The 23219-nt window shown below is 37.8% G+C and overlaps 1 protein-coding gene across 1 annotated transcript; it reads left to right on the plus strand.

The window, feature by feature from the left end:
* The first annotated feature begins 7568 nt into the window (after positions 1 to 7568).
* LOC103032046 (uncharacterized) lies at positions 7569 to 18911 on the plus strand. Its single transcript, XM_022670290.2, has 9 exons — positions 7569 to 8091; positions 8534 to 8669; positions 9691 to 9892; positions 10500 to 10623; positions 12227 to 12456; positions 13635 to 13817; positions 15359 to 15610; positions 16380 to 16676; positions 17847 to 18911. Exons 2-9 carry the CDS (start codon positions 8572 to 8574, stop codon positions 18384 to 18386), a joined length of 1926 nt encoding a protein of 641 aa, XP_022526011.2. The 5' UTR covers positions 7569 to 8091; positions 8534 to 8571; the 3' UTR covers positions 18387 to 18911.
* Positions 18912 to 23219: the final 4308 nt, after the last annotated feature.

Consider the following 23219-nt stretch of genomic DNA (forward strand, 5'->3'; position numbering starts at 1 on the left):
GGGGGGTGGTACCACGGTGTCTGTCGGACTGCTCCTTATACTTGCGTAACACCTCCGAAATCTGCTGATGCGTCTCCTCCCACACCTGCTCACTCCACTTCATCCAGTCGTCAACAGCAGGTATCTCAGTGGACGACGCTGTCCACGGAGCCCTCCGGGACCCCAAAATGTCTGAAAATGTGTGTGTATATAGCTTGAGCTGTCTGAAGAGCATTAGGTAGTGCAGGAAAAGGGATAAATTTAACACCCCTAGAAAATCTGTCTACGACCGTGAGGATGGTAGTGTAACCTTCTGATTCGGGTAAATCCGTAACAAAATCTACAGCAATGTGCGACCAAGGTCATTCAGGAACAGGCAGAGGACATAGTTTACCAGCTGGAAGGGCTTTGGGTGTTTTGCATTGTGCGCAGACTGAACATGAAACTACGAACGCTTGTATATCAGCTCGCATGGTTTCCCACCAATAACGAGCTGAGATCAGTTGTAGTGTACGTGTAACGCCGGGATGACCAGAAGTAAGGGCAGCATGAGCCCAACCAATGAGTTGATCGCGAAATTGTTCGTAAATCTTGTGAGGAGGACAGCCCTCTGGAGGTGGTGTGTTAACTTGGCTCTGATGAATGAGATCATCGAGCTCCCATCTAATGGCAGCCACTTTTACAGCGGGTGGCAGAATGTATTCAGGTTCTGAAGCGTGGCATGTGTCATCTGGGGAGCTAAAAACACGAGATAAAGCATCAGCCTTAGTATTACGGTTACCGGGTCGAAACGAGATAGAGAAATTGAAACGTGAGAAGAATAATGACCAACGAGCTTGACGGGGGTTTAGGCGTTTAGCTGTACGGAGATATTCCAAGTTTTTATGATCTGTTAGTACGGTGAATGGATGTGCAGCACCTTCCAGCCAGTGACGCCACTCCTCTAGAGCAAGTTTGACAGCCAGTAACTCTCTATCCCCTATCCCATAGTTATGCTCAGCTGGTGACATTTTTCGTGAGAAGAAGGCTATGGGATGGAGTTTAAGTGGTGAACCGCTGCGTTGTGAGAGAACTGCTCCCACGCCAGTATCTGAAGCGTCGACCTCGACTACAAATGGTAGTTCAGGTTTGGGGTGCATGAGAATGGGGGCAGAAACGAAAGCAGTTTTTAGTTTGCGGAACGCTAAGTCAGCTTCAGGGGACCACTTTAGGACCTTGGTGGCGTTCTTAGTGAGCGCAGTGAGTGGGGCAGCTATACTGCTGAAATTACGTATAAAACGTCTATAGAAATTTGCAAATCCTAAGAAACATTGTAGGTCTTTGATGGACTGAGGAACGGGCCAGCTAGTTATGGCATCTACTTTGGAGTCATCCATAAGGACTCCCTGGGAGCTAATAACATAGCCGAGAAATGCGACTCTCTGAAGATGGAAGTCGCACTTCTCGGCTTTAGCATAAAGATTGTTCTCCAGAAGTCTTTGGAGAACCGAGCGAACATGTTGCACGTGGGATTCAAGGTCGGGAGAGTAAATTAAGATGTCGTCTATAAAAAGGGTGACGAATTTGCCAATCATGTCACGGAAAACGTCGTTCATAAACGAGTGAAACACTGCGGGGGCGTTAGCGAGACCATAACTCATAACTAAATATTCAAAGTGGCCATTAGTGGTAGTTAATGCTGTCTTCCACTCATCCCCCTCCCTAATACGGATCAGATTGTACGCACTACGAAGATCGAGCTTGGTAAAATATGTGGCGTTACGCAGTTGTTCAAGAGCGCAAGGAATGAGGGGCAATGGGTACGCAAACTTCTTAGTAATGGCATTTAAGCCTCTGTAATCAATACAGGGTCTCAGTTCCCCGTCCTTTTTCTTAACAAAGAAAAAACCCGATCCGACTGGCGACTTGGACGGGCGAATGAAACCCTGAGCTAGAGCTTCAGAAACGTAATCCTCCATAGCCTTCTCCTCATCAAGAGTGAGGGGATAAATTCTAGCTTTGGGTAGAGAGGCACCCTCCACTAGGTCAATAGCACAGTCATAAGAGCGATGAGGTGGTAACTTAGTGGCATTAACCTTGCTAAACACTTCCAAAAAATCAGAATACTCAGGGGGAATAACAGGGGAATCAGAAACTTCAGGGCTCTCCACAGAAGTGGACTGAATGATAAGGCTGTCTAAAGCTAAACAGTTCTTGTGACAATTAGAAGACCAAACCGTGATATCCCCATCGCGCTAGGAGACAGTGCGTTCGTGGGTCTTGAGCCATGGCATGCCCAGGATCACAGGGTGCTCGGTGCTGGGAAGCACGAAAAGTGGCAGTTCCTCAAAATGAAGAGCGCTGGCTTGTAGGGTGATGGGTAGCGTCTGCAGCGTGACTGGTTTGGAGCGCACAGTCTTCCCATCCACAGCATGAATGGATAACGGACGCAGAAGTTCTCGGGTGGGTACGCCGTGCTCCTTAACCAGGTCCAGACTGATGAAGTTCCCTTCCAACCCGGAATCTATAAGCGCTGGGACAGAGAGCATACCATCAGGCAACATAACATTTACGGGCAACGAGAAACATTTGGAATGAAAAATTGTGTTCCTGGGACAGCACTCCACGCGCTGTCCCAGGGCTGGAGCTTTCACAGATCGGGTCAGGAGACCACACTCAGCCTTGAAATGACCGCCCTCACCACAATAGAGGCACAAACGAAGCCGGATCCGGCGCTGTCGCTCTTCTGGAGTTAGCCGGGTTTTCTGGATGTCCATGGGCTCAGGGGCAGACAGCGCAGCTTTCTCTGATGTGGGGGTGCGGGGTAGAGTCACAGGAGTGTGTAGAGTGCGAAAGCTGGTCTTGGGGCGGCGCGAGAGAAGTTGATCCAAACGAATCGAAAGTGAGATGAGTTGATCCAAAGTTAGCGAATCATCTCTGCAGGCTAACTCCCTCTGTATGTCAGGGTTGAGTCTGCATCTGAATACGTTAAGCAAAGCTGCGTTATTCCAACCACTACCAGATGCAAGAGTGCGGAACTCCAAAGCGTAGGAAGCCACCGGCTTCTGACCTTGCTTGAGAGCCAGCAAAAGTTCTCCATTACACTGTCCATAGCGAGAATGATCAAAAACCAAGCGAAAAATAGTCAAAAAATCAGTGTAACTAGCCCCTGAAACTTCCTCCCAAATAGCTGTTGCCCACTCAAGTGCCTTACCAGAAAGCCGGGAGATAATAAAACCGATTTTAGCATTATCGGTTGTGGGCGGTGAATTACTGAAAAACACGGAGCATTGTAAAAGAAAACCGCTGCATTTTTCCGGATCCCCATCAAAAATCTCAGGTTTAGAGACAGAAAAACCAGGCACAGATGAAATAGCGTTGGGCAAACGGGGGGCAGCTAACGGGCTAGGGCTAGGCTCAGTTAAGCCTCTGAGGTGAGCTAGCAGCTCCGAAAGTTGTTGCTGCTGTGTAGCTTGTTGGCTGGCTAGCTCAGAAACAGCTTGGGTCACACCAGCGAGCGTTTGCTGGTGCTGACCGAGTAGCCTCCCCTGGTTGGCTAAACCAGATCTAATAGCCTCAGTATCTGCTATCTGATCTTGTACGGCCGCGTATTCTGTCATGATGAGCACAGAATTGCAGACACGTGCAGATACTGATAAAAATATATATTTATTATAAAAATAAACAGATGTAATACGTGGTTGATACAGAAAACAGTTAATCACCAGAAACCAGAGCAATGTAGACAAAACCATACCATAAACGAGAGACAGAGTTCATACACGAGAGATCCAATGTCAGAGGTAATCCAAGAGGCAGTAGTGAAAACACAGTCCAGGTAATACACAAGCAATCCAATATCAGAGGCAAAGGCAATAATCGGCATCGAGAAAACAAAGGCAAGGTCATACACAAGATAAACTGAAGACAAGAGATATAGAACGCTTTGTAAAGAGGAGAACCTACAATACGCGGCCTGGGTGTTTGTGTGGAGTGCTCTTTTATAGTGCCAGTAATCAGTATTCAGGACTTCCTGGAGGAAGCAGGTGAGGTGTCACGTGATCAGGCGAGAGCGTGATGTCAGCGGGTGGTGCATTCTGGGTAATGTAGTTGTTGACCTGAGAACCTCCGTTAGAGCTGGGTGTGGAAGGGACAGAGGAGCTAACAGCACCAGACGTGACAAATGTCTGAATTATATACATATGACAAAAATTATTAGTTATCACCTAATATTTAAAATAATATAACAGATTTGGTTATTATTATTATTATTATTATTATTATTATTATTATTATTATTATTATTATTATGTATTGGCATTTTAAATTCTGTTGTATATTTACATTTTCTCCACTCTTTAAAAAAAAACTTTGGGTCCTGCTCTTTTTTTTTTTTCTACTGAGAGCTCTTCTGAAGATTGGTGTCCTTTTATGTAAAAGAATGTAACTTTACGTTTCATAGACATTTTTATAAACGTCAGAACATGTGGTCTTACTGTGAACTACAAATGAACAGAAGTCACGTTAGATCACGTGTTTCTTAACCCTGTTCTTACATATTCTACTGCATATTAACACTGTTCTGCGTATCAGAGCTTCCTCTGCTTTAAAGTAATTTAATAAAGTAAGTGGTGGTATGATGTGTTTAATACACTGCTGCTGGATATACATGATTAATTTAGGCTCTATAGGAGGCTAAAGGATTTTAACAGGTAAACTCAGTAAATGACTGTTTATTAGCTGATCAGCTGGATCAGGTGGGAAACACAATTTTAGGGCAGAGATCAGGGTTAAGAATGTCATGTCTTAGCCCTGTCTCATGTCTCTGTGTGTTTTCCTCACGTGACCTGTACTCCTCTGTGTCTCTTGTCAGTAGATTTCCACCATGTGTTTCTCATTTGTAGCTCCGCCCCTTCCCCAGGTGTTTCTAATTATAGTGTTTCCTGTTTCTTTAAATAGCCCTCGTCTACCACTTTGTCTCCGTCGGTCTATGCACTAACCCCTGTTGTTTGTCGTACCTCTGGTTCTTGTGTTCATTCCTGCGCTCCTTGGTTTCCTGCTCTGTGTTTATCCTGTCTTGTTTTAGTTCCTTGTTTATCTTGTTTATTCCTGGTTATTGTCTCTGCTTTGTTTAGTTCATAGTCTTGTTTCATTCATTTGTTTTCCTTGTATAGCCTCCCTCTTTGTTTGTATTGATATTTATCTTGCTTATTCTCGTGCTCCTTAGTTCCTTCCTTAGTGTATATCTTTGTATATCTTTTGTTTATCCTTTGTTATTTTTAAGTTCCCTGTGTTTTCCCTAGTTTATTCCCTTGCCCTGCCTAGTTTTATAGTACCTCTTGTTTGTTTATGTTAGTTTTATATCACGTTGGTTTTCTTATTCATTTCATTGTTCTGTGTTTACCCGTCTATTTGTTTACTTGTTATTTATTTATTAAATTATTGTTTATTGATTTCACCCTACCTGCACTTGCGTCCGCCTCCTCGTCTCCCTGCCTGGGTCACTTCGTGACAAAGAAACTGCTTTAAACTACAAACATAAAGTACTGTACTAAATTCTGGCTATCCTCTACATCTGGTTTCTAGCAAACTAGTTAGCTAAATTAATTTTCATTCATTATAGCTCACAGTAAGTCCTGTAATACTAAATTAATGTCCCACCCATCCCCCCCCGGTTCCTACGCCAATGGAGAGGGGTATAGCTGCAGCCTGGACACTGCAGTTTTAGGATCCTATGTTTTTGTGTTTGACTACAGTTCAAAAAATGTATGACAATATATGGAACTCTGTTTTTACTCTCCCACATAAATATGTAGTGCCCAACAAGATTAAAGAACTGTTGTTTAAAATTATACACAGATATTACCCATTAAATTCAGTTATTTGTAAATATATATCTGTGGTATTACAGACAAATGTTCTTTTTGTAACTCCATGGTAGAAATTGTAGAACACATATTTGTTCAATGTGTGCATGTGACTCTGTTTTGGAAAGACTTCCAGGTAGATCTGAAAACATACTTTGGTAAAGATGTTGTGTTTAGAGAGTATGACGTATTATTGTTTTTTTTTTTTTAATTATTTTTTTTTACCAGCAATGAGCAATATATTGTTCATTTGTTAATTACCCTAGCCAAATTCTACATGCATAAAATTAAATTTAAAAAACAAATACCATTATATGCAGTTTTTAATTGGGCAGATCTAATTTTATATTTCGAAACACTATCACATCTGAAAATGTATAATAAGAAATTGATTAAAACTATTGACATATGCAAAAAATACAATATTATGTCTCATTAAGCAATTCTCATGTAAGCACACATTGTTTTTGTTCCTTCATTTTTCTTTTGTTTTTGTGTTTGTTTATTGCAAAATACTGTGTACTGCATGCACTGCCTACCTCTACAGGTTTCTATATGTGGAGGGATGTATATGGATATTTTGTAATGTGAATATGGTTTGCAGAAAAACTATTGTAAATATTTATTAATAACAATAATAATACTAATAATGATAATAATAATAATAATAATAATAATAATAATAATAATAATAATAATAATAATAATAATAAAAAGAAAATTGCAGTCGGAATGTGAATCAAGTTATGGCCTACATTTATTGTATAAAAATATTCATATGTTTTGAATTAGATATCATCTATACTCTTGAACAATATGTGTTGTCATTTGTAAAAGTAATTTTATTATCCTGTCTGCTTTTGAAGATGCATGTAACTAATTAGGTTATGTTTTTACCATCTTCAATATAAAAGCTGCATGTATCTATCTAATATTTGGGTGAAATAAACATTAAAAGGTGTAAGTAGTCAGCTAAATTGGTAATATTTGGGTGAAATAAGCCTTTAAATATGTAAGTTGTTAGCTAAAGTGGTGATATTATTTAAGGTGTAGTAAGTCGTTCATTTCGTTAGGTGGCAGTGTCGCAAAAAATAGGGTCCTAGAATTGCGGTCCTGAAACTGCGGGGTCCTGAAACTGCAGTCTCCGGGGTTGAAGCTATATGTAATTTCGCCTGCAGGTGGCGCCAGTGGACTTTCTCACAATAGTAGTATTATAGATATAGAGATAATAGAGAGATATTATAGATGTATTATAATGGAATTATAGAGATAGAGATAATATAGATATATTATAGAGATATTATAGATATATTATAGATATATTATAGATGCATTATAATGGAATCATAGAGATAGAAATAATATAGAGATATTATAGATATATTATATAGATATTATAGAGACATTATAGAGATATTATATATGCATTATAATGGAATTATAGAGATAGAGATAATATAGAGATATTATAGATGCATTATATAGATATTGTAGAGACATTATAGAGATATTATAGATGCATTATAATGGTATTATAGAGATATTGTAGAGATATTATAGACGTATTATATAGATATTATAGATGTATTAAAGAGATATTGTAGATATATTATAAATGTATTTCATAAATAGTATAGATGTATTATAGAGATATTACAGATGTATTATAGAGATATTGCAGATGTATTATAGAGATGTTACATATGTATTATAATGGTATTATAGAGATAGAGATAATATAGAGATATTATAATGGTATTATAGAGATATTGTAGAGATATTATAGACGTATTATATAGATATTATAGATGTATTAAAGAGATATTGTAGAGATATTATAGATATATTATAGATATATTATAGAGACATTATAGAGATATTATAGATGCATTATAATGGTATTATAGAGATAGAGATAATATAGAGATATTATAATGGTATTATAGAGATATTGTAGAGATATTATAGACGTATTATATAGATGTTATAGATGTATTAAAGAAATATTGTAGAGATTTACAAATGTATTATAGAAACAGTATAGATGTATTATACATATATTACAGATGTATTATAGAGATATTACCGAGATATAATAGAGATATTATAGAAAATCCCTCGCGCTGTTTTTAATCGGAGCGTTTTCTCCAAAGCGCGCGGTGGTGACGTCACCGGAGCAGTCCGCCATCTTTGGCGGGAGGTCGGGAGCCGGAGCGGCGCAGCTGCAGATACGAGGTTTTATAGCGATATATCAGAGCAACAGCGGGTAATCAAAACCGGAGAGTGTGTGTGTCTGTGTAAGTGTGTATGTCAGTCTGTGTGTGTGTGTGTGTGTGTGTGTGTGTCTCTCTCTGTCTGTCTGTGAGTGTGCGTGTGTGTCTGAATGAATTTTTTGCACCAGGAGTGCCATAAAGTTATCCAAAAAGCGGTGTGTAAGACTGGTGGAGGAGAGCATGATGCCAAGATACACACAAACTGTGATTAAAACCAGGGTTTTTCCACCAAATATTGATTTCTGAACTCTTAAAACTTTATGAATATGAACTTGTTGTTTTCTTTGTATTATTTGAGGTCTGAAAGCTCTGCATCTGTTTTGTTATTTCAGTAATTTCTCATTTTCTGCAAATAAATGCTCTAAATGAGAATATTTTTATTTGGAATTTACAAGAAATGTTCAAATGTACAACCTGCTTCTGTGATTTCTACAGGTACTACCAGAGCCCTGTCTACTATGTAGAGCTTCTATATGGAGGAAGATATCGTCATGCCATCCAGTTGTTGCGTCATTAACTGCTCCTCCCAGAAGCCCTGCAGAAACCCTGACCAGACTCTCTCCTTCCACAGGTAGCTTTAGTTTTAGTTTACTTATCATTTATTTTACTGTCTACTGGACAATGGCAAAGTGTAGAACCCTATCAATCCTGGTGTAATCTAGTAATAAAGTTAATATTAATGCTGGTGTAATCTATTAATAAAGTTAATATTATTGCTGGTGAAATCTAGTAATAAAGGTATTATTATTGCTGGTGTCATTTAGTAATAAATGTAAAATTAATGCTGGTGTAATCTAGTAAGAGAGTTAATATTAATGCTTGTGTAATCTAGTAATTAAATTAATATTATTGCTGGTGTAATCTAGTAATAAAGGTATTATTATTGCTGGTGTAATCTAGTAATAAATGTAAAACTAATGCTGGTGTAATCTAGTAATAAATGTATTATTAATGCTGGTGTAATCTAGTAATAAATGTAGTATTAATGCTGGTGTAATCTAGTAATAAATGTATTATTAATGCTGGTGTAATCTAGTAATAAATGTATTATTAATGCTGGTGTAATCTAGTAATAAAGGTAATATTATTGCTGGTTTATTTTAGTAATATGGTAAATATTAATGCTAGTGTAATCTAGTAAGTAAGCAAATATTTATGCTGGTTTAATCTAGTAATAAATTTAATATTAATGCTGGTGTAATCTAGCTATAAAGGTAATATTAATGCCAGTGTAATCTAGGAATACAGATAATATTAATGCTGGTGTAATCTAGCTATAAAGCATATATTAATTATGGTCTAATCTAGTAATAAAGGTAATATTAACGCTGATATAATATAGTAGTAAAGATAATAGTAATAGTGTTATAATAAAGTAATAAAGGTGATATTACTCCTGGGATATTCTAGCAATAAAGCAAATATTATTGCTGTTGTAAACTAGTAATAAATGTTATTTTAACATCTAGTAATATAATAATTATGATTTATGGTGTAATCTAGTAATACATGTTATATTAATCATGGTGTAATCTAGTGATAAAGTAAAAATTAATGCTGATTTTTAATGGTGTTAAATTGTTAATGCACAGATTTCCTAAGGATGCTGAGCGAAGGCTGGAGTGGTGTAATGCATTGCAGATGCAGACGGCAGCTCTGGAGCCGTTCACTCTGTCCTGTAACAGCGTGCTGTGCAGTAAACACTTCACCGAGGACATGTTCGACCGCACTGGCCAGACTGTCCGTCTGAGAGACACTGCCGTACCCTCTGTCTTTAATTTACAAATCACTAAGGTACAATATACATGGGCACAGAGAGTAGTCAAAACGAGCAGGGTCAACATTGTAAACAGCAGCAAGAGGGAGTAAACATACCAGATCTTACACAACAAGGCAATATGATATGTCAAATCGAGAGAGCTAACACAAACAATGGAAAACACTTTGTACGAGGACAAATCCGTCAGTGAGCGTGTATATATAGTGTGTGCAACAGGTGAAATCAATATTCTGGTGATTGGCTTCCGGGTAGTGCCATTTGCAGTGTCATGTGATTATGAATGGGATCGATGTTAGTGTGTCATGCATTCTGGGTATTGTGATAGATAAAACCACTAATACATCACTAGGAAACTGGTGCCTTAAAAATGATTTTTTTTGCATTTTAAAAAACGTATCTAGATTAATTGCATACATTGACAGCATTAATATGAGAAATAAAACGACAAGGGTGCCTAAACCTTCTCACACACGTATGATATATTTATACAAAAAGAGCCCTTCTTTACACTCACTTTCTTACTAAAATGTATATTTTTAAAGCATAGTTCAGACAGTTTGTTCATGTTAAATGAGATGTAGAGGATTTTGTATTGAGTAAAATGATGCCCACTTTTCTCAGAAAGTAAAAGATGAAGCTACAAAAGAGATGATTCCACACAAAAGGAGAAACAGTGCACATCTGCTGAGAAGAAGAAGAAAGAAGAATTGGGAAGGAAGCAATAAAGAGAGAATACAAAGCACAGGTGAGTCAGATTATACACTCCACTTATTATCAAAACAATTTTAGACTGATATGGGTGATATTTATTGATCTACACATACAGAAGTAGTGTGTAACGCATGTGTAACACTAAAACATGCCAGAAATCTCAGCATGTATTGAGTTGTATGAGGTTTCTGATGTTCCTTTTGTAATAATCCATCAGATCCATAGAGCTCCAATATTCTCACACAGTTCCTGCAGAGTGTGTGGTAGAGGGTATAGGAGTGTTGATAGAGCTTCCAATGGAAACACATCCCACACATTTTCTATAATCAGGGATTGATCTGGAAATGTAGCTGGACATAGTGTAGTAACTGTACTGTCTATTAAGCCCTATCTAGACTGGATTAGTTTCTCAGGGGGTGCTGGGTTAATTTTTCTCTTTTATGGGGGGTTTTATCCTCTGAGATTTTATTCCCATCCAGAACGATCATCTACGTCAGGGGTGTCCAAACTACGGCCCGCGGGCCATTTGGGGCCCGTTTCCTTTTTTGGAGCGGCCCGCGAGGTATTTTAGAAATAGAATGAAAGTTGGTCCACTGTTAAACAGGTTTTTATAATGTGAGATTCAAAGTTTGAACGCTAGGTGTCAGAAACGGGCCAAAGAGTCGGAGAGGGTGCGCATTTCTAGCGCAGAAAAACGGGGAAAAGCGTCTAAGAGTCTATAGCTAAAATAGCTATTTGTCTACTGCTGTGTACCATAATTACACTTTTGGTGCACCAGGGTTTCCACGGAGATCCACATAAACACAACAGCGAGTGGAAATGGAGGAGCTACTGAACTCGATGTCACGTGACCGAGAATGCCTTAAAAAACTCACTGGTTCTCCTGTTTTTTCAATTGCAGTCCGAATGCAGGAATTTTATCACTGAGTAGAAGTGTGAAATATTTTTCACAGACGTCCCCCTGAGAAACTAATCCCATCCAGATAAAACAAGCTCTTAAAGCAGCAGCAGCATGTGGATGAGCATTGTCCTGCTGGAATAGAGCACCACAGTGTGCAGCTTTTGATAAAGGTAGGGCCACTGGTAGCAGGATCTCATTAATGTAACTTTGGGCCATTAAAGTTACCCCACACTCTGACCCCAGGCTTTCTGACCATAGTTTTAATGATAAGTAAACAAAGAAACAAAAGTACAAATTTAAAAATGCCGAAACTAACCATGGAGGCATTAAAAATCTGGTTTTGATTTTGTAGTTTCTGAATGTTTTTTAATGTTGAAAATGCTTAGGGACTTTAATACAGTTAAATTATGGCAATATGGGCATTATGGACCAAAAATAATATCTCAATACGTTTTTAGCTGAATGGCGGTAGGTAGGTAGGTAGGTAGATAAAACTACAACTTTTATACAGGCACATTTATTAAAATTCAGCTGTAGATAAAGATGACAAGTAGTATTCTAGAGATTGAAAGATCAGTCGGCTATGTATCAGTATAGGAAGAGAAAGGCTGCTCAACTGTCAGAGCTCATTGGAAAACAATGTACTCTTTATCGATATACACAATGTGGACACAATTTGCCATTTTTCCAGCTTTAAATATAAATGGTTTCTTCATGTTTCTGTCACTGTCTCCAGCCTCAGGTCTGGGAGAGTTGGCTCTGGCGGCTGAGCTGATGGAGGAGAGCCAGCAGGAGATTCAGAAAGGATTCCAGAACGACCACGGTGGCCTTCCCCTCCCGTCCGACCCGGCGAGACTGAGCGTTCTGGTGCGAAACCTGGCGAAAGAGAGACACTGGCAGGGGGAGACGCTGCTCTCGCTCCGCAAAGAGCTCAAAACCAAGGACGCTCAGCTGCAGGAGAAGAAGGTGGGTATGCTCTGTGGGTGTAGAATCTCAAGTATGTGAAAAAAAATATTTTTATTTACAGTGGGTTGCAAAAGTATTTATACCCCTTGAACTTTTTTATATTTTGTCACTTTACAACCACAAACTTAAATGTATTTTATAGAGATTTTAAGTGATACACCAACACAAAGTAGCACATAATTGTGACAATTTTAAATAAAAAAAAGTATCCAGCCCACTGAAAACTCTAAATAACATCCAGTGCAATAAATGACTTACAGAAGTCACTTAATTAGTTAATAAAAATAAAGTCTAGCTGTGTGTAATTTAGTCTCAGTATAAATACTTTACCTGTTCTGTGAAGGTCTCAGTGGTTTGTTAAAGATTAGTTTAAAGCATGGTTAGGTTATAAAAAAAAAACATATCCTAAGCTTTGAGCATCCCTAGGAGCACTGTTCAATCCATCATAGAAACACAGAAAAAGTATTCTACAACTGTTTATGGCCATGGTCCAAGGAGACTGACAGATTGAGCAAGGAGAGCAATGGTCAGAGAAACAACCAAGATGCCCATGGTCACTCTGGAGGAGCTGCAGAGATCCACAGCTCTGGCGGATCAGGAGAATCTGTGCACAGGACAATTATAAATTATGCACTCCACAAATCTGACCTTTATGAAAGATTGGCTAGAAGAAAAACATTGTTTGGGCCAAATTGCAAAGAGTTACATCCTCACTGTGAAACATGGTGGTGGCAGCATCATGCTGTGGGGATGCTTTTCTTTCTTCAGCAGCGACAGATTTAGGAAGCTGGTCAGAGTTGAAGGACTGAAGATGGATGGAGATAAATAAATACAGGACAATCCTGAAAGAAAAGCTGTTGGAGTCTGCAAAAGCCTTGAGACCTTCCAGCAAGACGATGACCCTAAACATACATACAGCCAAAGCTACAGTGGAGCTATAATGATTTATTGATCTTCTTTGGAGAGACATGAAAACTGCTGTTCACAGACGCTCTCCATCCACCCTGACTGATCTTCAGCTGTTTTATAAAGAAGAATGGAGCAAAAATCTCAGACTCTCGATGTGTAAAGCTGGTAGAGATATACTAGCTTTGCACTAAGTATTAATATGGGATTCATTTATATACTTCTTCACTCTTTTCTTTTCTACCTCCTGTTTGAAACTCTCTCGCTTTCAGCTGCAGTTGGAGAGGATGGTGGAGAGTCAGAGAGATGCTGATAAGTATAAAATCTGCTCTCTGGAGAACATGTTATGTAAGCAGCGCCTGGAGACGCTGAAAGTACAGGAGGAACTGTCCCAAACCAGGAAGCAGCTGAAGGAACGTACAGAGGCCCTGCACTGCCTGGCTGCTGTCAGACAGGTGAACTTCTCTTTCTCATCTCTTTCTTTATAGGGATGCAGGATATTGGATAAAAAGGACATTGCAATACCTGTATTTTTTGTGATATATATACTTTGATATTAAAATATCAGTGTTATCATTTCATTGTTCACCTCCACCAAGGGGCCCCAATACATGTTGTGATGCTCGTTGCTATCTTACACCCAGTCAACAGTCTAATTTCATACCTTGCGCCTGCTGCATTAAAATAGCTCCAGAGTTTAGGAATAAATCTACACTGGTACATTTCTGCCGTGTTTCTTGTGTATCTTGGCATCAGGATATACAGGTGCTCCACTGACTGATTAAAACCCTGACAACAGACAACAGTTAGCTGCCCAATCCTATCTTAGCCATACACACTGTGCGCCCATAGCTTGTTAAACACACACCCAGAAGCACTGCAGAGCCCAAACACTTTTAACTCAACAATAACCAGAATAAAGAATAAAATAACATTACTGTTCCCTTAAATGAGCTGCTGGTGTATCTTCACAGCATGAACGAGCAGCTCAGTATCCTCTGGTGAGACGCACAAAAGTGCAGCGCTGTTAAAGAGCACATATTACACTTTTTGCACAAAATCACTCTCACATAAAGATAAAGGTCTCTCCAGCTCTATTTTTACTAGTTTCACTCCCCTTCAGAATGAGCCGTTTAAGAGCTCTGTCACTTTTATGCAAATAATCTGTTACTGAGCATTTTTTGTGCTAAATGGCAAAACACAAACTAGCTAGTTCATGCTTAACTGCGATAGAAGCACAAAAGTTATTTTTTATTTGAAAGTTCTTACATCTCCCTTATTTGCTGACTTGCCACGGACAGCAGGTACAGATCCCTCCCTCAAAAGAAGTCTGCTGGCTAATTCTGCTGTGTACTGGCCAAAGTTGACGAGTGAGGGGTGGAGCCAGGGTGGTTTTATGCAGGATTTCTTTGTTTTATTGTGGCGTCACAATAAGGGAGGAGCATCTAAATAGCTCATAGAAGCAAGTTATACATTATATTACATTACATTACATTTAGCAGACATTTTAGTCCAAAGGGACTTACAATTGTGAAGTCAAATATCTGACACCTTGAAAACTCTTCCAGCTGCTTCACAGAAAACGGATGGATGGATTTTTATTTTTTTATTTTTTATGTTTTTATTTTTGGTTTATAGTATCAGTCGAGACCCAAATGGAAATACAAAGGCATATAAAAAGTGAGTTTTGCATAATATGACCCCTTTAACACTGACTCGAATTCACTGTTTCAGCAGGAAAATGCTCACAAACTGCTGCCCCCTTTAAGAGCTTTCCTTGAAGATAATAAAGATACTATACCATGTTCAGCTGCACATCCAGACCTATCCCTTAATAAAAATGTGTGGAATGCATCTATTCTGGGTTCATCTATTGTCTTAATAAAGATTTGTGCAGCCCTAATTCTTGACACCTCCCTTTTTGTAATGGTTTTCCTTTGGCTCCTTTATATTTTTAATGATCTTAACAGTTTTTCTTTATCTCTCTCTCTCTCAGGTCACTCCATCCTCTCGTGCGAGCATGTTCACTGTGAAGGCTCTGTGCCGTGGTTCGGTGAAGTGGCTCCGTTTCTACACTGGTTTTAAATCGTACGCTCGTTTCCGGGCTCTGCTGGCCTTCCTGCAGGGCTCCGATGGATCCGTCCTGCACTGGAATGATCGGGAGGAGGAGGAGGAAAAGAGCAGGGAGGATGAAGGGATGAGTGAGAAGATGGAGAAGAATCCAAGTTCAGACCAAACTTCAACGGAAGCAAGTTTATGTGTCTATTTATTTCACAAATTTACTCACTCTCTCCTTTTCTTTAAACATTTATAATTTCTGTTTATATAGTAAATGAAGCCTGTTTTATTGCAGATACAGGTATGGATATTGCTGATATTCTTCAACTACATTCATGTTTAGTATTTAGTAAGTTTATATTATGTATACAGCTCTGGAAATAATTCAGATCACTTTAGTTTCTGAATCAGTTTCTCTGATTTTGCTATTTATAGGTTTATGTTGTTTTATTCTATAAACTACAGACAACATTTCTCCCAAATTCCACATAAAAATATTGTCATTTATTTATTACTATTATTTGCAGAAAATGAGAAATGGCTGAAATAACAAAAAGGAGCTTTCAGACCTCAAATAATGCAAAGAAAACGAGTTCATTTTCATAAAGTTTTAAGAGTTAATCACAGTTTTCATGCATCTTGGCATCATGTTCTCCTCCACCAGTCTTACACACTGCTTTTGGATAACTTTATGTGTGTCACCTTTTAGCCACTAGGTGTCGCACTTAGCAACCTAATTCTCTGTATATATGGGCAGTGCTTTAGAGCAGTAGTTTTTTTTTTGTTCATTTTACAATAAATCAGGTCGCTTATTCACAATTTTTAATTTACTGTAGATTATTTTCACGCTCCCTTGCAATGATTTTTACTTGTATATAAAAGTTAATTTAATGTGCTTTGTTATAAATCTTTTAGTATAAATGTGTTAAATTTGTATTTTAAATTCTTCTCATGTTTAGGAGTCGAGGCTTCAGGTATCAGAGGATGATGCTACAGCAGCAGCAGGACCTGATTCTGGAGGCTGGAGGTGGGAGGAGACAGCGGAGACGGTGAGGCTGAGGCTGATTGGTTCTCAGCGGGGTGAGGAGAGCAGACGCTACGCCCTCAGCCCGGAGGACCAGCTGCTGCTGGTGCTGACCCGCCTCCGCCTGGGCCTCCTCACCTCAGACCTGTCCTTCCGCTTCCAAATAGCAGAGGCCACCGTCTCCCGCATGTGGGTGCAGTGGGTGGAGCTCCTGCGGAAGAAGCTGCAGCAGGTACATATGGTATATTTAGTGAGAAAAATATATATTTAATTTTTTCCAATCATTTTACAAGCTTCTGTGGATTTTTACTTTTAACGAGTGTAAACAGAACTGTTATAAACATACACCAACCTATCTTAATTGTACTTTATCATATTAATTGTACAATTTATCGTATTTCTATAACTTCAGACTAAACATAAATAGAATTTTCCAGCTTAAATGTCTCTCATTCCTTTTTTGTCTCTCATCGTTTTTCTATTAATTTTAAAATGTCTAGTTGTGTCTCTAGTGTGAATGAATGCCATTTGAGCTCTTTTTTGTGGACAAAAAGTGCTCCCCTGATCCGGTATAACACTGCTTTAGTCCCGTAGCGGAGTGGGCAGGGAGAACGATAGGATTTCAGCTATTCCTCATGAATATTCATACATGTAAACATATCACCTCTGGTTGGCTAACAGCACTGCAACACCAGGAGGCAGCGAGACGAACAACAGTTAGAAACGTTTTAAAATAAAGACATTTTTACACTAATAACAGTCTTTGCAATGTCATGTGTTACTTTACAACATGTGTAATAATGCCCTGCTAAGTGCAGTTCAGCCGCTGATCTAGTCTTAGAGTCTCTGTAAAACACCAAATCCACTGGAGATCCTATTTAAACCTATAGTTACACACAGAGGTGGGTAGTCCAGGTCCAGAAAGTAAAAATCCACTTCAGGGTTTTGTTGGCTGAGCCTCAGCAGAGCAGCCCAGGTAGTTGGAACAAAACCCCAGGGTGGATTTTTACTTTTAACTAGTGTAAACAGAACTGTTCTAAACATACACCTACCTATTTCAATTGTACTTGGCTGGTGGCGTCCCTATATAGACAAATTCTAACCATTTGTTCCTTATCTCTGGGTAAAGTATATAAACACTGATGTGTTTTTCGCACAAATAACACAGGAATTAACTGCATGCTGTTCCTAGCGCTGTTAGCTCCTATCTGATAAGATAATACAATGGACATCATGTAATTTTCTTGTGTAATGTTGCCCATAACACCAATTGAGACCTGTTGTCTCAGTTGGCCTGTTGAGACCAGGTGTTTCAGTTTCATTGTCCAACCCCTGTATATTAATATTTAATTATTATCTTAATAGTAATAATAATTTAGATTTTTTTTTTTTTTTTTTCCAGATCCCGGTGCGCTGCAGTCCTCATTACGTCTCCGTATTTCAGCCTAAACACACTCTGTCCTGTGTTTCGGGTCGTCAGCTGACCATCCTGCACTGCGTGGACCTCTTCTGTAGCTCCTCAAAACGGGACCGGCAGCAGGCGGCCAGAAGGCTACGCCCCTCCTCAGACGGGCAGCACCTATCAGCTCTGCCGTATCGATTTCCCTGCCCGGTCCGTGTCTGCGCCGTGGCCTCGCCGGAGGGCTACCTGGGCTTCTGCAGCTCCGCCCGCCTGGATGAGTGGCAGGAGTGGACAGCCAATCAGGATAACCCAAAGCCTTTAACCTTACCTGCGTTTGTAATGAATGGGGAGGGGGCGGAGCCTCTCGCTGGTATGCCAGTAAGGGAAGTGCTGAGTATTAAGAGTCTGACGGACAAAGTGATGAAATATCATTATCTGAGGACGGTTCATGCACACGGGTCAGAGGCTCTGCTGGACCAGGCCTGGGAGGTGTGCTGCTACCTGGCCTGCCTACTGTATCAGCCAATGGGGCTGCGCTAACTGCAGGTCACTAGCCAATAGGGCTACAAGATACTGGAAAAATAATTTTTGGCTCTGCAACGTATATTGCTGTTAGTGTTGTTGTCAAGACCACTAGACCTGATTCAAGACCAAGACTTGTAGGTATTTGAGTCCAAGTCAAGACCAAAAGTTTTGGTAGTTAAATCTGAGTCCAAGACCAAGACTTCTAGTTGTTGAGTCCAAGTCAAGACCAAGACTTTTGGTTGTTGAATCCAAGTCAAGACCAAGACTTTTGGTTGTTGAGTCCAAGACTGTTGGGCATTGAGTCTGAATCAAGACCAGGACTTTTGGTGATCAAGTCCATGTCAAAATCAAGACTTTTGGTAGTTAAATCTGAGTCAAGACCAAGATTTTCAATTGTTGAGTCTGAGTCAATACCAATATTTTGTTAGTTGAGCCAGAGTCAAGACCTGGACATATTGAGTCCAAAACAAGTCTTTTGGTAGTTGAGTTAGAGTCAAGATGAGTTCAAGTCATAGAGTCCAAGTCAAGACCAAGACTTGGACATATTTGGACCCGTTCACTTCGATCATCTGACGCCAATCTACTCTCCATTGGTAGAACTAAGCACCGGACCTGGGGCGACAGAGCGTTTTCCATAGCTGCCCCCTCCCTGTGGAACTCTCTCCCAAAACACATCCGCGCCTGCTCTGATCTTCCCACTTTTAAATCTCTCCTCAAAACTCACCTTTTCAGATCTGCTTTCAACGCATGATGCAACATTTCTGTGTGCCTCTTCTTTTTTCCTCTCCTCCCTTTTTCTTTCTGTTTCTATCTGTTTTTAACTCATTAAATTACATTTTTAATTTTCTATCTTTTATGCATTGATTGTTTTGCTCTATTTGATTTCTATTGTATGGTATTGATGATGTTGATGATGATGATGATGTTGATTATTTCCTATGTATTTTCATATTGTGTTTTTTTTTTTTATGCAATGTAAAGCGTCTTTGAGTATCCTGAAAAGCGCTATAAAAATAAAATGTATTATTATTATTATTATTATTATTATATAATATTGTTTTTTTATTAGTAAGATGAATTATTATAAAAACAGCAGTTTAAACGGAAAAGAAAGTGTCATTTTACCTGCACAAAACATTGCATAACACAAATTGTTTGTTGAAGTTTTAACAATGTCTTTTTCATAATTAAGGCATTTTATGTGTTCATTTAACTCCTGTATTTTCCTAAAAAAATAAAGTTATTTAAACGTGTCCAAGAATTTCCTGTCCACCTTGTCATATTAAAGGGGATAACTCCGCCCCTTCAAACTTTAAACTTTGATCATCAGTGACATCACAACTTTACACTGTTCTGTTTTCAATGGACTTAATGTTCAGCTATTAATAATATATTAATAATTTCACTTAAAATTTCTCATATTGTCTCTAAATTGAGCTTTAAGAGGTAACAGTTAATCTTAAGACCACTCTGTCACGGTAAATATCATTGTTATAATTTTTGAAAATATAAATAGATAAATAGATACATACTTTATTTACCCCGAAGGAAATTTAGGAATGTATTTATAAGACAAAATAAGGACAGTTTCCTAAAATTTCCCATTTTGTCGTCTTGCTTGCTGTAACAGGGTTAAGTAACAGGAATTACCACTGCATTACTGTACAGTTCATAGGCCTTACAACCTGCCCAAGGCACGTCACAATGCTCACTGCTATCTCACACCCCGTCAACAGTCTATTTTCACGTCTTGCCCCTGCACTGTTAAAATAGCATCAGAGTTTAGAAATAAATCTACACTGATAGACGTGGTGGTCTGGAAGTGAGGTGTGTTCAGGTTCATTTCTGGTGTGTTTCTATCTTGGCAGCGGAAAATACAGGTAGGTGCGCCACTGACTGATTAAAACCCTGACAATAGTCAACTTTCCAAAGCCTGTAGCTACGCAGAGGGGCCAGGCAGGTGCTCGGCACCTGTACACCCCCGCTCCTTACACACAAGAATGCGAACAAAAACAGAATCTTAAATAAAATAACATTGCTGTTCCACGATACCAAACACACACAGACACGCCGTAAATGCAGCTGTGCAATACACAAATCTAAATGATTGTGTGTTGGGCCAGATCAGCTCTGTTATCTTTTTCAGGGTTAAACGTGTTTGTATCATGTTCTCATCCTGTTCTCAACCTACAGGAAGCTGCTCTTCATTTATGTAACCGAGTGGCTTCATTTTACTAATATAGCTCAGAGCAGCAGCTCACGCTTTCAGATTTAGCTGTAATATTTGTGTCAGTTCTAGAGGTGGGCAATATGAGCCTAAAATAATATCTCAGTATGTCAGGGTGTTTTTGTCATAATGATATTTTCGGTCATAGGACAAAACATTTAAATTTATTTTTTCATTTCAAGGATGAAACAAACTGCAACAAACTGCAACAAAATACATGTACATAAAATAAAATTTAATTTAATATAAATATAACAGTTTCAAACATTCAGTGCAAATGAAAAAAAATGCTGTAAGCATTTGTCTATGTTGTAAACAGTAATTTACCAAACTACAAATCTACAGTGCCAAATATTGAATGCATGCATATCAATTACATACAATTACAATTTTAATTGCAATTGAAAAAAATCTGATTTGGTACTTAAATAATTTAAGGCAATTTGTAGCCTCATTATTATTATCATTATAGTTATGTTAAAATTGTATGTTTATTTAATTGATCTTTTTTTTTTTTGCTATTTGACTTGTTTTGCACAACAATTCTACTCTGATTTTTTTTTGGTCAGGTGGATCTTCTTTTTTATTTTAAATAAATAATTTAATAATTTTATTAGTTGATTAGTTATAGCAACTAATACAGCAATTATTAGTAATTCCAAAAAACACAAAAAAGTTTAAAAAGTAGTGAATAAAGTTGTAATTTTTTGAAGAAATTTAATTCAATGTTTGTTGACAAAGCAAAAAACATCTTTAAGAGTGCACTTCAATTTCTGAATCAGTTTCTCTGATTTTGCTATTTATAGGTTTATGTTTGAGTAAAATGAACATTTATGTTTTATTCTATAAACTACAGACAACATTTCTCCCAAATTCCAAATAAAAATATTGTAATTTAGAGCATTTATTTACAGAAAATGAGAAATGGCTGAAATAACAAAAAAAAGATGCAGAACTTTCAGTCCTCAAATAATGCAAAAAAAAAAAAAAAACAAGTTCATATTCATAAAGTTTTAAGATTCCAAAATCAATGTTTGGTGGAATAACCCTGGTTTTTAATCACAGTTTTCATGCATCTTGGCATCATGTTCTCCTCCACCACCAGTCTTACACACTGCTTTTGGATAACTTTATGCTGCCACTACTGGTGCAAAACAAAAAATTCAAGCAGTTCAGTTTGGTGGTTTGATGGTTTGTGATCATCTATCTTCCTCTTGATTATATTCCAGAGGTTTTTAATTTGGTAAAATCAAAGAAACTCATTGGTTTTAAGTGCTCTTTTATTTTTTCAGAGCTGTATGTCATGTACTTGTGCTCCTTAATTTTTTATTTTAAGTTTTAAATAGCACACTATAAATAGACCCAGAACAAACAACAGCAACAGTTTCGTCCAACGGTTTCTTGTTTTCTTTTTTTAACTGTTTTTGCAAGTTTTCTGTCTGGCTGGTCAGTTTCACAACTCTAGCTGCAAAAGAATGAGGAACAAATTGAAGTCAGTAGTGAGAGGTCAGTCAGCAGCTATGATAAACATTGAAGGAAACATTGAGACAAAAGTATTTTAAACAATTACACATTACACTTATTTACTTATTTTTTTCTCAAATCCCTTTTTAAACCCATAGGCATTAGTGTGGAGTCGGTTCCCCTTTGCAGCTTTAACAGCATTTTTATTTTTAAGATTTCTAATTCTCTCCCATTTTTTCTCCCTACAGCTCTTGAAAAAAATAAAAGATCACTTAAAATGATGAGTTTCTCTGATTTTACAATGGATAAGATGGATGATCACAAGCCATCAAACCCATCAAAGCTGATCTGCTTGAATTTCTGCATCAGGAGTAAAGGCATACAGTTATCCAAAAGCAGTGGAGGAGATCCAAAAGACTGGTGGAGGAGAAAATATCTAATTTTACATTTTAGCCCTTTTATTTCATTTATTTCATTCATTTCATCATTTTATTTGTTTTTTACTGCCTTTACTTTTGGCCTTTTACATTTCTATTTCATTTAATTTCTTTCTTTTATTTTTTATATATTTTCTACTTATTATTATTATTATTATTATTATTATTATTATTAATAATAATAATAATAATATTATTTATTTATTTTAGTTTCATCATTAACATTTTTATAATTGTGGTTATTTTAGTCCCTAATTTTTTTAACTGTGTTTCTATGTTATTATTCTACGTATTTATCTCTCTGTTTTATTGCTCTACATTTTAGCCTGTTTGCATATCCTTTTATTTTGAATTATTAAATTTTTTCTTAATTAAATCTTACATTCTTTGCTTGTTTTTAAAATATAAACTTAAGTTTCAATACCTTTAATTTTATGTAAGCTCGGCTACATTGAAAATGTATTTACCGAGTGAAAATAAAGGTTGATTGATTGATTCATTCATTGAAAATGCTAACATGCATGAAAACTGTGAAAGCTCAAAGCTTTAATGCCAACCCATTCTAAACCTATAGGCGTTAGTGTGGAGTCGAACCCATTAAGCAAATACTGAGTTGAATTAGGCAGAGTTTATCGAAATCTCAGTGGAGTCAGATGGTATTTATTGAGTTAATTTGGGTTAACACTGAAATATTCAACTCTGCCAATAAACTCCAACACT

Source organism: Astyanax mexicanus, chromosome 15, assembly GCF_023375975.1.
Source record: "Astyanax mexicanus isolate ESR-SI-001 chromosome 15, AstMex3_surface, whole genome shotgun sequence".
Taxonomy (NCBI): domain Eukaryota; kingdom Metazoa; phylum Chordata; class Actinopteri; order Characiformes; family Acestrorhamphidae; genus Astyanax; species Astyanax mexicanus.